The sequence below is a fragment of the Spermophilus citellus genome, assembly GCF_964194105.1.
Source record: "Spermophilus citellus genome assembly, chromosome: 1".
Classification (NCBI taxonomy): Eukaryota; Metazoa; Chordata; class Mammalia; order Rodentia; family Sciuridae; genus Spermophilus; species Spermophilus citellus.
In genome coordinates, this window is record NC_138182.1 from 245,657,645 (window position 1) to 245,676,284 (window position 18,640).

The 18,640-nt window shown below is 39.1% G+C and overlaps 1 protein-coding gene across 5 annotated transcripts in view; it reads left to right on the forward strand.

Annotated features, from left to right (window-relative positions):
• The window catches only part of ARL15 (ARF like GTPase 15), a 410,850-nt gene that overhangs the window by 31,982 nt on the left and 360,228 nt on the right, over positions 1-18,640 (forward strand). Inside the window, exon 1 of one of the 5 annotated variants that reach the window (XM_081285380.1) lies at positions 15,287-15,346. The exons of the other annotated variants lie outside the window; for them this stretch is intronic. Within the exon in view, the coding sequence (XP_081141506.1) occupies positions 15,296-15,346 (51 nt within the window). The 5' untranslated portion in view covers positions 15,287-15,295. Of the gene's footprint in view, positions 1-15,286; positions 15,347-18,640 lie in introns of those variants that run through there. 5 annotated transcript variants of the gene reach the window in all.

The window sequence follows — 18,640 nt, forward strand, 5'->3', positions numbered from 1 at the left end:
GTATTTTTTTAAAAAAATAAAGGAACAAAAAGCCATATGTTTTACATATTAGAAATCCATAATCAGAAATAATATGTGTATAAGGCAGATACACTAAAGCCTAAGGAATAAAAGTAAATGTGTTATACAGGGGTAAATAATTAAACATTTTAATACTTAAGGTTTGGTATTAAGTCACTTAGGGACAACAGAAGATGTCCTTTGCATGCTGTCCACCTCAAGGTTTGGGATAGACAGACTACTGACTGTAGAGAAGGCCTTAACCTGGAAATATCTATCCTATCCCTGTTGTCTAGCTAGGGAATTGGAGGTACAGGTAGAAAACCTTACATATTACCAGTGGTATGGTTACAATGGCTACCAAAGTCTAGAACAAACAGCAATGGTGGTGGAGGGGAAATCCAGCCTTTAGAACCAAGCATCTGCTCCAAACAGATAGCACTTAGACTTCCTGGGAGTGTAGCACAGGAGATAGTGTGCCTTCTCTTGAATGTAATGTAGGGATGTATTCATTACAAAGAAGTTATTGAGTTTCTGGCACAAAAGGAGCCCTGTTATGGGGTCAGGACTATTTTGGGTATTAAAGAAATTTCATTTGGTTCTGGTCAGGAGGAAGGAGGGGAAGTAGATTGAGGCCAAAAGTTTATAGTACAGTTGTGGTTCTATGACTTGTATGAAATCCTGGCAATGCAAACAGCCCTGGCTTAAAAACGTGATCTTAAAATGAACCTCCTGTGGTCAGGTATAGATGAACTTTGCGTCAGAGTGGTCTTCAAGGGTGTTGCTTGGGACCTCCCTTTGGAGAATTGGGATAAGGGCACTCGGAGTGACCTACATTTCCCCCCAGACTTCTCCGAGTTGGGAAATGCCATTGTCATGGAGCTAGGAGCTGGTGCTGGCTGAAAGGAGAATGAAGGTGGAAGGATAATTTAATCTTCTGATCTTTCTGTGGGACCCTTTGGACACCGAAAGTGGGCAGTTGCATATGGATAGAGCCAGGGTCAGTTAATCTTATACTTTTCAAGGAATGGGAATGTTCAAAGCACACTGTACTCAATGCATGAACTAAAATTTAACCAATTCATGAACCATGTTTAAACTAAATATTAGTAAAATATCATGCATGGTTACAGATTTTGGTTAGAAATAAGAGCTTTAAAAATTCCTTAAGTCTTTTACTTTTGTGGAAATTATTAAAAATTATGCTGTTTTACTAGCAGAGAAAGCTTTCATCCTTCAAAACAGTAACAGTTTTATCTTGAGATGGAGATTCACTCATCGAAGTGTTTAAATAATCCTTTGATCTGCTTATAAGGTGTGCTTGTACCTATTGTGCTTTTCACATTCAACTTCTGTGGCTTTTTGGTGGGGATGGGTAGCAGCTGGCAGGGAGAGCTGCTTGTGCCATTACAGTACAGTGACAAACCAATTGTATATTATTGGTATCACTATTACTGTGTACTAATAACAATACTGTTAATATTGTAAATTACTAAATTTCACTGTCACTCTTTAGGTGACATACCCTAAACTTCAACTGGGTTATTATAATAAATAGGTGCTATCGGATTCCTATGGCTGCTATAACAAATTTCCACAAATTTGTGGCTTTAAGATAATGCAGATTTATTATGGCTCTGGAGGTCAGAAGTCTGAAGTGGGTTTCAGTGGGCTAAATTCAGGGTGGTGGCAGAGCTACTAAAGGTACCTGTGTTTCTTGGCTCATGCTTACTTCATTGCTTCCTTCAAGCATTGGCATCCCACTAACTTTTGTTTCTGTTTTACATCCTTTCTATAACTCTGACACTCTTGTTTCTCTTTTTACAAGAACCCTTGTGATTAAATTGGGACTCTGTATATAATCCAGGATAACTCCCCATCTTGAGGTCCTTAATCATATCTGCAAAGTCCCTGTGGCCATGGGTGTAAATAGCAGATGCATGAACTACAACACAGGGATGGAGGATGTGGATGTCTTGGGGGTATAGAGGTAGGGAGCATTATCCTGCCTACCACAAATATCAAAGAGGAAAGTAAAGGGGACTCAGTATAGTCTGTCCTGAGGAAAAACAGAATTAATGTAGAAAAGTCCTGATGCTGGGTTTGGAATGTCGTCGCCATGTATAACACCAAGGTCAAAAATTCCTCAGATGGACTGGAAGTCCTGCACATGCAGACTGGAAATCTGTAAATACCAGCTCTAGAAACAAATTAAAAAGCAGGTTGCATACATGACCATTGTGGAGAGGAATGATATTGAATTAACTTATTTATTATTGTACTCCTCCAAGACTCCAGTGTGAACATTATTTGTACCTGACGTGATGCTGAGCTGTCTGCAGTCATGATAAAGAAATGAAGAGCCCCAAGATGAAGAGAGGCACATGTTAAATTCAGCATAATTGGAGACTTCAGTGGAGCAGAAGTGAATTAAGATATTTGTTTGGCTGTTTATTAATAAAGACCAAAATAAGAGTGGCTTAAATAGTGTAATTTTTTCCCCTTATATACAATCCAAGCCTATAGTTGGTTTGGTGTCCAGCCCTTTCTTCACTGGTCAGTTAGGGACTCGGGCTCCTTCTAGCTTGTTGTCTAGGTTCTTCTGCCCTGTTGCAGTGGCAGGTGGCTCATCACTGCTGCGTCTCCCTCCCACCACTGGGGGAAAGAGCAAGTAGAGTCTGAGCGGTTCCTTCTGTGGGCCAGACCTGGACGTCACAGACATCATTTCTCCTCCCAATTTGCCAGAGTTAAGTCTGACAAAGATACATCACTACATCAGAGGCTTGTGATGTGGGCTTCAGCAAGGAGCCCAGACCCTGGGGTTTTCTTCCTAAAGGGGAGTAGGCGATGGGCAGTAGGGGACAGTTAGCCATGTGTCCCTCCCAAGGAAATGAGCTAAAGCAGAGTGATCTGCGGTTGAGCTACAGCCATTGCAGTGTACCTCGTGGGCAGCTTGGGACAGCATGGAACAGTGCTGGGCAGCATACTGTTGCCAGATACACGCTGAGTGAGCACGGAGCAAGACAGCAAGGCTGCTTTTGTTTCTTGTAGCAAAACTAGTGCTGGTTGGATGGATACGTGAGACTATGGGTCAAGATCTAATCAGATGTTTTATTATTAACATATAATGTGTTTTTGCTAAAGACACAGAAACACGTGGGGTGAGTTGTTTCTGACAATTTATTTTGAGGTGTATAGAGGTGTAGTTATATGCTTTGAAACCTAGGAAATGAGAGTTTATGTTTGCTTTCTTTTTTTGAACCTTTATTAAGCAAAATAATGTTCTTAAGTAGAGTAAGAATATCTGACCAATGTCTCTGACTTTCCTGGGAGAGTAAGAATCTTAAGTCTTAGGGTTAATGAACCTGTGGAGAGCCATCCTGACATCAGTTTACACAGTAAAATGTCACACTATAAAATACAGAAAGCTTATACTATGAAATGTATGGGATTGATGGGAGTGCCACTTAAAAAAAAAATTCCTTTTGAAATTGGAGCCCAGGCAAGGACAGGATAAAATCTGTTTTGTTCAGGTATTTTGTTCTGGGGAATGTTAAATGTTTCTTTTCCTCTCAAGATCAAGACTTCCCTGTTGTAGACTTGTGGCTGTAGCAAAGCTCTCTTGGGGCCGGCCTACCCATTGCGTCTGAATTGGTGGGAGTCCACTTTCTGCCTGTGACCCTGCTCATGCATTATGTTCCCTTTCTCAGTGACTGCTCCACAGCCCTTCCAGTTGCCCCACCAGGAACTGGACTCAGGTCTCCACTCTTTCTGCCTCCTCATCCTATAGGTCCCTAAGTTCCACCTCTCCCCTCTCATCCCTGGTCCTGGCACCACCATTCTTTGCTTAGAAAGACTAAGAGCCTCCTTTGCACTCTAGACCCTTTCACTGGCCAGAGTGCTTATATTATACTGTTTTTGAATTGCCTGGTAATTTTTGTCTAACTTGGGCCTCACTGTGAGCTCAGTGAGGGCAGGGACCATGCTAGTCCAGTTGTGTATTTCTCTCCCAGCCTCTGGTGGCTCTCCACCACCACCATCACTTTCGACATTTACTAAGCACTTTCTAAGTGTCAAGCACTGTGCTGAGGCCTTTATGGACAAATTTGTTTACAGGATATTTCTAAGAAGATAACTGTTAATGCTCCTTGACTCTTGATGAGTTATAACTTGATAAACTCATGGTGAGTTGAGAATGTGTTGAATACTCCTAACTTACTGTTTCAGTCAGCTTTTCATCACTGTGACCAAAATACCCAACCAGAACAACTTAGAGGAGGAAAAGTTTATCTTGACTAACGGTAGCAGAGGTTCAGTCCATGGTTGACTGACTCCATTGCTTTAGGCCCCAGGTGAGGCAGAACTTCGTAGTGGAAGGGCATGGCAGAAGAAAGTTGCCCAGCTTATGGCCCAGGAAGCTGAGGGGAAAGGGGTAAGAGGGTGCAGGGAAGATGAAACCTTCCAGGGCACACCCCCAGTGAACCAACTTCTCCAACCTCACCCCACCTGACTACAGTGGGTCCATTCAAATGAGGATGGACTGATTAGGTAACAGCTTTCACAGTCCAGTCATTTTACCTCCAAAACACTCCTGCATTAACAAGGAGCTTTTGGGGGGCAACTCATAACCAGACCATATTGCTTACTAAATATGGACACCTTAGCAACACAGTAGAGGATCAGTTGTTTCCCTTGTGATTGTATAGCTGACTAGGAGCTGTGGCTATTGTTAGGCCGAGAAAGATCATAATTCAAAATTTTAAGTGTGGTTTCTATTGAATGTATATTTCTTTTGCATGATTGTAATGTCTAAAAGTTACAAGTCAAACCAGTGAAAGTTGGGGGCTGTGTTAGTTTTTTGTCACTACCATGAAATTCCTAAGATAATCAATTTATAAAGAGAAAAGGTTTGTTTAGGTAGTTCTAATTCATGATTGGTGGACCTCATTGCTTTGGGCCTGTGATGAGGCAGCGGCACATCATGGCAGGAGGGATGTAACAGACTAAAACTGCTTATATCATGAGCCAAGGAGTAAAGAGAAGAAGGAAAAGGGCCCTAATCCCATAATCCCTTTCAAGGGCAAGCCCACTGTGTTAGTGAGCAGATTATTACTCTAACAAATTACCTGAGAAAATCAACTTAAAGAAGGAAAGATTTATTTTGACTCATGGTTTCAGAGGTTTCAGTCTATTGTCACTTAACTCTGTTGTTTTGGGCCCTGTGGTGAGGAAGAATGTCATGGTGGAGAGGGTTACCTTAAATATGGTGGAGAAGCAGAGAGGAAGGGTACTCTACTTCCTCTAAATAGAATCCACCTCCTAAATTTTTCACTACCCCCAATAATATCAGCAGTTGAGGACCAAGTCTTCAACATGTTCCTTTGGTGGATATTCAATATCCAAACCACAGCACTCTCAGTGACCTAAAGACCTCCCACAAGGCCCCAACTCTTGAAATTTCATCACTTCGAAATACCACCACTCTATGAATTAAACCTTTAACACATGGGCCTTTGTATATAGAATCTAATTGTATATTCTATATTAACTAAAATTCACATATGAAATATAACATTTCTGTCTCCTAACTGCAAATATCCTCCCCCCCCAAGTCTTTAAAAAAAAAAAAAAGAAAAACAAAAAAAAAAAAAGGACTAGGAAATTGACTAGCTAGCTACATTACGATCACCCTTTATAAAGGGACTTTGTGAAGTTTCTTTTGATAAATGTAAATTGTAACTGTGTGGTTGGGTGGAGAGGCTCTTTGATAAAAAAAACCTTTAGAGTCATTTAACTTAGGAACTTAAAATACTTTTAATATTCCAACTGAAATGACATGGTAGCTCTTAGTTTTCACCGGGAGTATATCTGGTGGAAATTTCCATTTAGGAAATGTGCCTTTTTATGTTATTGCTTTTATGGGTGGTGGAATTGTTTTCTTGACAAATGTTTGGTCCTCAGTACTAGTACTTTTCTCTTGATAGGAAGAACAATTTGTTTTTGTCAATGATTAAAAATTATGCTAGAATACAGTCAATAGTCAGGATATAGTTTATTCACTTCTATGGATTTGGAAACGAAATTATGTTTCAGTTTTAAAGCACAATAAATTAATATTATGTATACAGAGAAAAATTTAATTAACACTGGGTATGATTTGGTCTTTGCTTTGTAGAATTCAAATTTATTGAAGTGATAACATGTTATCCAAAGTGAATCTGAATGAGATTATGCTTTTTTTTTTTTTTTTTAGGATACCGGGGATTGGACTCAGGGGCACTCAACCACTGAGCCACATCTCCAGCCCTATTTTGTATTTCATTTAGAGACAGGGTCTCACTGTGTTGCTTAGTGCCTCACCATTGCTGAGGCTGGCTTTGAACTCTCAATCCTCCTGTCTCAGTCTCCCAAGCCACTGGAAGAGATTATGCTTTTTTTATACAGTAGAGAATCAGTTGCATCCACTGTATTCCTTTGAGTTTAGTTGAAATTCAGTAGATATTTAATAATTATCTCTTGACTAAGTGGGTTTATAGCTCTTTGTGGTGGGAAGAACAGAGTGCCTTGCCCAGGCTCTAGAGCACTTGGGCCACTCTGGCTGTACCTGAGAAAATCAACTTAAAGAAGGAAAGACCTCACAGATTGTGTGCTGCTTCTTAAAAGGACCATAAGGGCAAAGAGTTCTCACTGCTGTTTTGCCAGTGCCTAGGGAGGTGTATTGAATGCTGTAGTTACTCAGTAAAATTTTGTGGAATGAATGAATGAACAGAGCTCAATCATTGTGTTGTAGCTGGCATATATACGCCTTTGTGGATACACAAAATATTCTAAGAAGTAGGTGAACAGCAATGTGATTGTAAGGAAATCAATGCCCATTGTGTAGCTTCTCCTTTACTGTTACAGTTTAGATATGAGGTGCTTCATGTGTGAGACAATTCAGGAAGGTTTAGAGGTGAAGTGTTTGGGTTATAAGAGCCTGAATCTGGATAAATCCACTGATAATAAGTGTGTGGAAACTGTAGGCAGGTAGGGTGTGGCTAGAAGAAATAGGTAACTGGAGTATGTCTTTGACCTTGGGGGGTGGGGGGGGTCTCTCACTCTCTGCTTCCTGTGGCCATGGCCTGAGCTGCTTTACTCCTCCGTGCCCTTCCGCCATGATGTTCTGCCTCATATTGGGCCAGTGCTGTGGAATTGACTGTCTATGGACTGAGACTTCTGAAATGGTGAGCCAAAATAAAGTTTTCCTCCTCTACATGTTTTTATCAGCTTTTTTGGTCACAGTGGCAAAAGGTGACTAAAATACATGCTATCAACCTTTTAACTCTCCTTACACTTGGGAGACAAAGGGATTGATCATTCTCATTCTAAACCCTGATGCATCAGCCTCTGGAGTAGAAACTTCCAGGGCACAAAAGGAAGAAAAAATTCACAATTTGGTACTGGTGTTGAGAAAATAATTGATTCTAATATGACATATTCTAATATGACCTGATAACAAACCATTTTTATTTTTTTTTCTTTCAATAAAATTAAAGCAAATATACTCAAGTTGTTGAACTGATCTTTTGAGATATTTATGTCTTGATGTGATTTTTGTCATTTAACTAGGAAGATGTCAAAAGAATTAAATGACATCACAGCAGCAAAACTTCTATTCTCATCTACTTATTTACTGGAACAGGTTTTTAATGGCATATATCTGCATGTAAAAAATATGAAAAAGGAATAGAACCTTATTACATTCAAACATAAATGTTTTTATTTTATTTTTACATTCTTTTAAGAAATGTGTTACTGAAAAGTTTGCTTTTTATGTATAATGGATTTATCAACATTTTATACACATATATGCATTATGTATGTACATATAAAATATGCACAAATATATATATGTGTATATGTGTGTGTGTGTATATATATATATTCATTCAGTTGTGGGCCATTAAGTTTAGAAATTCAGCTAATTTTTTAAAAATTTTAAAAATTCAGCTATTTTTTTAGTTGTTGATGGACCTTTATTTTATTTATTTGTATGTGGTACTTAGAATTGAATCCAGTGCCTCACACATGGTAGGCAAGTGCTCTTCCACTGAGCTACAACCCAGCCCAAGAAAAATATATTTTTTAAAGTATTTAAAACTTGTAACATGAAATTAAAATTTGAAATATCAACTATACACACTTTATTTACAGGGAAACATAGTAGAATGATCAGTAAATACTTATAAACATGAAAACATTATGTTAATATTAATATTCTGTTGGGGATAGGGAAAGAGGAATTCAAGAAGAATCAAAAAGGTAAGACTGAAGAGGAGCTTGCTCTTTTTTTAGAATAATGTTTTTTAAATTTCAGTGATATTTACGGAGCTTTTTATCTATATAAGAGAATGATTAATGGTTTTATTTGTGGATATTTACAAGTTGGAAATGATGTCTACTTAAAAAATATGTAAGGGGTTGTGCAGATGTAAAACATTATTCAGAGGATGGTGGAACAAAAATTCAATGGGACCTCTCTGTAAAACAGTTTTCATAGCCACATATGAAGGGATGACTCTGTAGGTCTATATTGCCTTTTGATAAATATTCAGATAATATTGGAGTCTAGTAATCTTTGAGGAAAAATGCTACAAGGAATCATAGGTTACTGATGATAATATAGGATAATAGGAAATATCAGGTTTCTATAATCCCAGGAGAAGAAAAGTGAGAAATTGATGAGATTTAAGATGAGAAATCGATGAGAATTTGGTAATCTGATATATTCCAACCAACAATCCCTGAGTTCAATCCACAGTACCGAAGGGGGAAGGAAAAAAAAGAATGCTGCACATCCCCAAGGGTACTCTGGGGGTGTCCACCTGAGCTGTTCTCCACTTTTCTCTGCTAGAAGAGCTTGCCTCCAACTACAGAAAATTGAAGATACTTATTTATCTTGGTGAACATAAAGTAGATAGAAAAGAACAGAAATATTCTTTTTGCTTCAAGATATGAGGTTGTCATTCAGTTTTTTTAAAGAAAGTGTAATATAAGCATAATAACAAAAATATTAAAAAGGGTTAAGAAAGACTTACAAGAATAAACCAACAGAGTCTATTAGGAATCCTTTATGAAACTCTTGCTCAGCCTCAAAATTGCTCCAGAAAACAGTTTTTGTCCTTTCTTTACTCTGTAGTAAGTGCTGCAGCGCTTGATGTGACTATTAATAATCTGTTTACTACAGGATGGGGGAGAGGGCCTCATAGTACTTATGGAGACATTTGTTGTGTCTCCAGCATCTAACATGGGTATGAATGTGGGAGGTGTCTCCTGGCCTGTGAAAATCATTTGGAATCATTAGAAGCATAGTTTTGCATGGATTGAGATGGTACATAATATCTTTTGCTCATTAGATCTAAGAACCCAAATATTCCAAGTTCATTTCAGTATTGAAGAGCTAACTATAAGGTGACTGCCTATCTTTTGAAGTGTTTGTTCTGACTGTAGTTTTGTAAATAAGACAATATAATTGTCTAGTTTTAATTTGAATATACAATCTGGTGATCGTAAAGGAATTACTTTTCATCTACCTGAAAATGGGTCTCATTTTGTTCTGTTTCTCTCATGTGTGCTCTTTATCATTAGTAATACGACAGGAAACTTGTTTTTTGGGGGAGTTTCTATTGGTGCTGGTTTAATATGTCACTTTCCTCTGAGTTCATTCCATCTTCTAATTCTCTCAGGTAAAACTCCTATTTTCCTGATGTCTTGAAGCTGTCCAGCTTTTGTTATTCTGGACACATTTTATTCATTCAGTTTACTGTCTTTCTAAATGCTGACTTTTCACGTTCTCATATGTTTTCAGCTCATGTATGAACCTGAATCTAAGCATTGAATAATAAAATTCAGTAGGCACTTCAACTAAATACAAACAGGGAATTGATTTTCTAGATTCTGGGATTTCTTATTTCATCTAAGGGCAGGGATGTGCCCATACCCAGGAAGGCCTGGAATCAATCCAAGAGGGCTTGGTGACATGCTGCAGGATTTTTGTCTCTTATTGATTCTCTCCCACATCTGTTTCCTTCCTTTTCAGCAGACTCACATTTTTTTTTTCCTCCTCTTTCTACAAGGCAGGCAGAAGCTGAGCTCAAGGTCATTACAAACAGCCATGGGGGAGATCAGTCTCCCATACCTAACTCCTGGTTCTGAAGGAGAGAGCTTTTCCTAACCTGCAGGCTTGCAGGTGGGATTCCTGGGATTCCATTGTTCTCACATGGCTGCCCTACTGGGATCCTGGGCCTAGTCAAGGTGCTTAGGTTCAAAGGGTATTAGTGTAGCTGGTTTGTTTCTCTTTCATACTTTGGAAGAGTCACCCAAAGCAGTAAGCCTGACACCAGTGGTTTAGGACAAAGGATCTGAAGTAAAAGATGGATTTATGTAGTAGTTCTGTGGTATTGGGCAAGTTACTTAACATCTCTGAACCGAAGTCTTTTCTGTAAATAGGGATAACAATAGTACCAACTTCTTAAGGTCCTGGTGGAGGTTAGATGAGTTAATACCTGTAAAATGTTGAACCTGGAGCCGATTTGTAGTAATTGCTTAGAAGAAGTTACCAATAGTCTCATATACAAGATCAGTCCATAGGTTTTTTTTTTTTTTTTTTTTTTTTTTTTAATAAAAGGTGTTAAGGGCTTTCTTTAAGTCTGTCTCTTACATAAAAGTATATCTAGATATATGGAATAGATGTGCTTGCAAACTTTTGTAGAGATAGATTCTGACTATAGAAGACTTTTGTTTTATTGGCATTTTCTTGGCACTTAGCTATGATTTGTGTACATCTTCATAGACATTTGAAAGAGTGTGATATGAAGTGTGATGTGTAAAACTTGAAATAATTCAGAGTCCTCCTCCAATTGAAACTGAATCATTATGGTTTATTCAGTCTCAAAGCTGCCTAAGTGTGGCTCGTGGTTGTTAATGTCAGTTGATCCTTATTTATTCCCATCAGAACTTTTGCAAATGTGTCAATATTTAATGTTGTTTTTATAGCTCCTTCTATGTACTCTAAGTAGTGTTGGAAGTGGCTGTGTTCACACTGGAAATATGTTTTCTTAAAAAAAATCAATAACTTCCAAAAAGGAAATTAAATGAGTTAAAATGCCATAAAAAGGCCAAACAACCCCTGTGTTGTGCTATTAATTTAGGAAGAAATGTTTCGTAGAATAGTGATAATAGTCGTAACACGTAAAAGTTGGCATTAAAGCAAAAATGCCAGAAGGAATCAGCCAAGAGATTTATGAGATTTATTTTTTGTTTTTTGAGAGGAAGCTAATTTTTAAAAAATTATAAGAAATTATAGCAGGGAAGTGACATCATGAGCTGTGTGTAGGAAGGTGACTTTGGAGCAGATAAGCTGTGAGCAGTGATCAGCATGATCATTGATTCATTCCATGTTGAACTTAGCCATCTGCAAGGTGCTATTTGAGACACTTGGCATAAAACCATGAACAAGAGACAAAGTCTCTCCCCTTGTAGAATTTACATGCTAATATTCTACAGAGGAGAAACATGGTAGACAACAAATACAGCAAGCAAACTACATATCATATGTTAGAAGAAGATAATTCCTTTGGGGAAAGACATCACAGGGTAAAGGGGATTGAGTGCAGAGGAGGAATTTGCAGTGTGTACCAGGTAGGTGCTCAACGTAGGCTTTGTTGGGGAGGTAGATTTGAGAAGCCTTGAAGGAGAGAGGAAGTAACCATGAAGGAAAGAGTGTTCTTGGTATTAAGGACCAGAGTGCAGTGATACTCAGGAGTGTTTCTATTTGAGGAAGCTTTTAGAGGCCAGTGCCTGGAGTTGAAAAAGTGGGATGAGTGAATGAGAAAGTAGAGGAGATGAGGTTAGAAAACAAAAAGGAGAAAGGGATAGGCCAGATCATTTAGGGCTTTGAGAACTTTTTAAAGGATTTTTGGCTTTTACTGTGAGTGGTGGTGTGTGCCTTACAGGGTTTTGAGTAGACAATGATATCAATGAACTTGCATTTTAAAAGTATCGCCACTGTAGAAGGGAAAGAGTATGAAGCTGGGGGGCCAGTTGGGAAGCTGTTAGAGCTTGTGTAGAGATGAATTTGGCTTGAACTAGGGTAGGAGGAGTGGAGTGGAGGTGGTGGCAAGTGGTCAAAGAGTATGATTCTGTTTTGGAGATGAATTTGATAAGAGTTTCCTGATGTGGAGAAAAATGAAGAGTGGTGTTAAGACTTGATGTGAGGTTTTGTGGAGAAGGACATGGTTGCTGTTAACTGAAATGAAAAGGATGTATTGAGCAGTCCTCAAAGGGAAGACCCCAAACCCTCGGTTAGGTCCAGAACCCTCAGTTCTTACCATAATGTAGGCAAAAGATGGTGAGGTTCCTTAATCAGATACTAGAGGGAATGAAAAGGTAGAGATGGGTTAAAGAAACTTTGTAGAACCTCAGTGATCAGGTTTTTGGGGATGCATTAAAAGAGTTGGTAGAGGTAGAAATGAAGGAGAGGTTATAGTTTCACATGCCTTGAAAGTTCGTGGTTAGGAAAAGCTAAATTTTTAAGTGAAACAGGGAACATATAGAAGGAGTAATTTGGGAAGCAAAAAATATGACTTTGGCTTTAGATGTGTGAGTTGGAGGTGCCATGTTGGAAATGCATTCTTATAGCCCTAAAACAAAGTTAAAGTTGGGAATTTGTATGGTTAGCATCCCTCTTTGCTTTATTCAGTGCTCTATCCTATTGCTCAGAAGAATGCCTGACCCAAAGTAAGCATTCGGTGGTGATTGTTTGTTGCATGGATGGATGCAATGTTGGAAGTCATCCAGGTAGAGAGGACTGCTTTTCTACTGTCTTGGCATCATTGGTTCATTAGATGCCTTGCTGTAGTTTCCTGTTTCCTTTCTGCTTGGAGCTGTAGACTTATAGACAATGGGCTAGGAAACATACATGTATCTTTCTTATTATACTTCATGATCAAAATACTACCTTTTTCCTTTAGTCCTTTTTAAATTACATGATTCCTTTTGTTTTCCTGACTGTACTATGGGGGTAGAAAAATCTTTGAATAAAATTTGCTTCATTGTGTCTTAATTCTGTCCGGTATTGTTTGATTTGTTAAGAGTGACAGTGGTAGCATAGCTGGGGTATTTGAACTGCCATTCTACTTCAGCTTTGTCTGGTATAGATTTAAAATGCAAACTGTTTATCATAGCTGGGTTATCATAAAACTAATACATTTGTTTTTCTATTTTGTATTTTCTGGTTTTTATAAATGCTTCATTCCCTTCAGCCTATAATTGATTTTTTTTTTCAAAAACCACAATGCAGTACTATGCTACTGACCCTGTAATCTCTGCTTTAGCATTTTCCCACCAATTGTAAGCAGCAAAATGGAAAATTTGCTATATTGTTATCCTGCTTTCTTACCCCATCCAAATGAATTCAACCTGGATAAGAAGATAAGCCAGAAGTTTTACTGCCCAATGACTCCCTTTGTGCCCATTATGTTCCCAAATGCTGCAAAAAAAGTTAAGTGCCTGTTCATTTCACTGAATTGTCATCTAATTTCCTGTCTAAACTTTTAAGATGAAAGGAACGCTGATTTTTTGTGTTGGAGTGGGGGAAAGAGGAGTAATAAGCAAATTGGTGAATTAAATCTTTAAAGTTTTGGAACATGAAAAATGTTCATTTCTCAGTGAGATCACATGAATACAAGAAGGGACTCTTTACTCTGCATGGAAAGATCAATATATTTTACCATTTTATTAATGAGAAATAGAAGTAATTGTTTTAATGAAAAGAAAGGACAAAACTAGCAATAATTAGACATAGGATGTGAAATAGGAATATATTTGTTAACAAAGGAATGAAAATAGATAACTGAAGTTTGATTTTTTTTTCTTTTTTAAAGGAAGAGAGAGTTTTTCAGTAAGTGAGTCATTTGAGAGTCTCAAAATCAATTCTATAAAAGCAATGACTCCCTTTTGATTCAGGCCCTGAGCAAAATATTTTATAATCTGGACCTTCCCTTCTGTAGAGTGAATGAAATTATCACTAAAATTCCCCCAGATTCTGCTGCTTTTGATTCTGTCCCTGGCTGTAAAGCAGCATTGAAATCAGAAGCTTAGGTGGTTACTTGGGTCTTGGGGAAAATTTTTGATCAAGAGAGTCAGAAATTGGGCTGGGGATGTGGCTCAAGTGGTAACGCGCTCGCCTAGCATGCGCGGGGCGCTGAATTCGATCCTCAGCACCACATAAAATAAAGATGTGTCCACTGAAAACTGAAAAATAAATATTAAAAGATTTTCTCTCTCTCTCTTAAAAAAAAAAGTCAGAAATACTGGTTTGAATTTAGAATATAGGTGGAAGATGGGGGTTTTATGAACAGAAAAGTATGTTGGGCAAATAGCCTACTTAGAGAGGTTGAAATATAATATCCCAAAGTGAAATGGCTGTTACTTGCACATGAGTAATTATTTCAAAAGTCTGTAGTTTTCCATTGATTTAATGATTTTCAGGAAAGCTTTTGTATTAAACACATTTATCATCCCAGATAAATTTTGCACATTGACTAAGCAATTAAGCACGTTCTCCTCTGGAACATAATTAAAGTGAAAACTCAGTTTGGGAACCCAATTTATCAGAGTTTCATCAGGATTTTTGCTCTCTCATTCATAAATAATAAGCGCAAACAACCTCCCTCTCCTCTAGAAAATGTGGTGGTCTTGTGGGGTGTATATGTGAGAAATGGCTCTGTACCCATAATAGGTAAGTATGGTGCAGCTACCTTTCCTCTGCTGAGTCTCAGTTTTCTGCTATATAAAAAAATACTAGATTATATATTCTCTGAACATACTTTCAGTGCATATGCTATATGATTACAAATATAAAAATACAAACTCCAGACTTTTAAAGTTCTTTTCATACTTTATTCACATATTTCCATACTCCATGTATGTCCAGTTCAGTTTGACAAATCTCTGTTGAATATCTACTGTAGGTTAAGTATAGTGATAAGCTCTAGAGGTAAGATGGCATGCTGACCCTGGAGGAATCTACTGATTATTCTAGAAGGCCTTTCTGAATTGGCTTGATAGCTTTGAGCAGGATGAGATACCTTATCAAAAATTCTACCTATTTAATTCCCAGTGGTCCACCTGGATTGTGAATTCTAAACATGAGCTACTCAAAAACAAAATGAGCTGTTTTTCCGGGTGTGGTTGGTGAGCAAGAAAGGTTATTTCCTGTAGGACATCATGGTGCAGGCATTTTCCCCTCAGATGGATGTGGCTGGAATGCTTAACAACCAGCTGGACCAGGACTCTCCCTTGCTGGGTCTGTAAGTCCTGTTGGAGTTATTTCTGACCTGGGAAACAGCTTCTCACTGGTAGTACCTCACTCCTCACGAATGAGAGCAGTTGTCTACTTGCCTGTCTTCTTTTAGCAAGTTAAGTCAGAAACAAGGAAAAATTAGTTTTTTTTCCCCTTGGGCCCTTGCTGGTTAAGCCTATCCAGAGAAGCATGGAGTTTACTCATTGTCTAGCTGTATTCTGGGTTCTGAGATTGGGTGGTTTGGGGATGGGTGGTGTCATTTATTGATGATTGAGTGTGTAGGACTATGTATAATGCAATGATTATTTGACTTTGGGTACCTGTCCTGATCTTTATCTGTTAAACAAGGAGGTTGGACTGTGGCATGTGGCATCAGAAGTTTTTTTTTTTTTTTTTTTTTTTTTTTTTTTTTTTTTTCCTGGCTCTTTGATTCTGTGCTCAGTTCAATCCTCAGTTTGAGAACAACCTGAGATGTAGGGCATCCTGCCCCTCTGTGATGGGAAAAATATGATGTCCTTTTGGCAAAGAAGTTTTTCAAATCAGGATTTTCATTTCTTTGTTAAGTAGTAAATCAGTTTAACTGGATCCCAGTATTCTTTTGGCATTTGTGTCTCCTTTGAACATTGTGGCTTTTGAGTTGTGTTAGTATGAGTTTGATTTCTAGGACTTGTTCAACTCTCATTAGTTTCTGGGGTGCCAAAAGCAAGAGTCCAGACTCTGACCAGCTAAGCATAACCAAGGAAGACAAGGAGGAGTTCTGGAATTCATTGTAATGTCAAAGAAATGCATGGTGGCTTAGTATTCCTGTGGTTGTCATGAAAACAAAGCACTCAGATAGGATTGTACTGCGGGAACTGGGATAGAAGGAATCACTTTCATCCACCTACTCTGCTGCTGCTGCTGCTTCCCTTTCTGCTTGAACAGAGAAACATGGTTTGTATTCAGACCGAGGGCAGCTCTGGTAACATGGGAATGGGATGGGAGGAAGAGAGCAGAACCCGGGATGCACATCCCAGAGTGGCCTTGTTAAAGAAGCCCATACTGCACGTATCCCAGTGGAATGGTTGCAGGTACATGTTAGTGCTTTTTCTCCACAGCTGCAGCCCTGGGATAAAGGTTTGTGTCACTCGTGAAAGTGAACAAATTTAGGTTCTTTGAGGGAAATGGTTTCAGATTGCTGGGTGAATTCTAGCACTTCCTCCATTCCTATTCCCCTGTATTGACTGAGTCAGTTGTACCAGCAAAAGGGGTGGAAATTTTAAGGGTGTTCTGGGTAGGTTTTTGATTTTTGGTGACTTTCAAGTGCCTGTGTTTGTTTGCTGGCTGGGAATGAGATCTTTTTGCTAAGTATAAAGCAATGCTGTAATTATGATGTTATTCAACATTATGATATGTTCTCATATGACTAATTATCTTGTTTGTCAGAGAGCATATTACTTGGTCCTACTATTATGTTTGTATTTTCCCTGAAATGTGCAAGATTGATTGTAATCACTTATCTTCCCTGCAATGTGAGACTCTAGAAGGTACAGTTGACTTTTGAATGTCTGAACACTGATGACCTCTTAACCACAAAAGCTTGTTAAAGTCCTGGATGGTTTTCTTTTTCCCACTCACTCCCAATCCATGTTTAGTCACTTCAGGGAATTTCAGCTGATTTCAGTATTGGGAAGGAGGAGATGCATGGGATAAGTAAGTTAATGGAAATATTGAGTTTCTGCAAAATTACGTTCTGGAAAGAAATGATTTAGGGGCATTCTGCAGTTTTTCATTTACCGATTTATTGTGCCTCTGGCATGAATAATCAGGGATGGATAACAGAACTGTTTGACAGCAGCCAACCTCAAGGTTAAGTTTCTGTGTGTGTGTGTGTATGTGTGTGTGTGTGTGTATGTGTGTGTGTGTGTGTACTGCACATTAGATGGGTGAGCACTCATGATTCTCACCAGATTGTTCTGTTCTTTGGGCCTGGTGAGTGCTGGGTTCATTCAGAACCATCCCAGCTGCACTACTCAGCTCTCCATGGGAACATCTAATAACCTGCAGACTGATGTGCTCTCAGCTGAGGCCCAAGAACATAGCTTGGCAGGACCAAGGTGTCTCCACTGGAAAGTGAGGATTGACTCAGCTCTATGGACAGAGTATAAACATGCCACTCTCCTTTGTACTGACCTGTGTGGTGGTTCGTGTTATGACACATTTTTGCCCTTCAGATTCCAAGACAGCCTCCTCTGGAGTCATGTCCTTCCCATACCACTGCACTATGCCTCTCTTCCCCACCCCAGCTTGGCCTGGAGGGGCTTTGCTGGGCCTTTTGTGCCTGTGGTCCTGAAGTTTCTTAGCAGTTTTAGTTTGATGACTGAATCTTAGGGAGAATCTGAGCTTTCCATTCTGTGGCCCTCTTCCAACACTATACTTGTGATCTGGGTGGCTTTCCATTGTTCTAGAGAAGATGGAGCTACCTTGGGGTCTTTGGCTCCTGTGGGTTTTCATCCATGGTTCCTGGCTCATGACTCCTATAGCTCTTGTTATTTCCTAAGAGACCAGAATAACATTATGGGGTGTTAGGCTTCAGAAGCAGGCCCCAGAAAGCAAAACCTCTCTCTCTGACCTTCTCCTGTCCTCCTTTCCTCTGTTCCCTTTTGTTCCCAAGGCAGGTCATAAAACCTAAAAGTGTTCTCTGATCTCCCCTCGACTTTCTGACCATAAAGAAATTCTCTGAGCAGCATTGTTAGATAGTAGATCACAGGACCCCCATTTCAGAAGGAACCCTGCCCCACACCAGGGTTGAAGGAATGCTGTAGAGATAGACAAGAGCCTGAACTGACAGGCCATGATTCTGCACACAGTCTGTTAGCATTATCTCATTCCTCTTTTGTCCAATTACGTTTCTACGGGGATGTCTATGCATCAGTCATGCTAATTCAGTGAAGTCTCCAAAGAAACCAGGACAGGGTTTGGAGGGCTAACCATGTGAGGTTCCTCTGGGTTGTGTGCCCAGAGAGGACAGGCAAGCTCTGTGCTCTTTCCCTCATGCTCTGCACTATGCATCTCTCTTCTGCATTTTTTTTGTAATATTCTTCACAATAAATTGTTAAGTGAGTTTCCCTGAGTTCTTTGAGCTGTTCTAACAAATTAATCAAACCAGAGGAGGGGGTGGCAGGAACCCTAATTTAAGCCTGTGGGTCAGAAGCACAGGTAAAACAACTGGAGGCTAGTGACTGGTGACTGGAGTAGGGGTCAGTCTGGTGGGACTGCTCAGGTCCAGGACATCCTCCTGAATGGAACTGGAGGCTG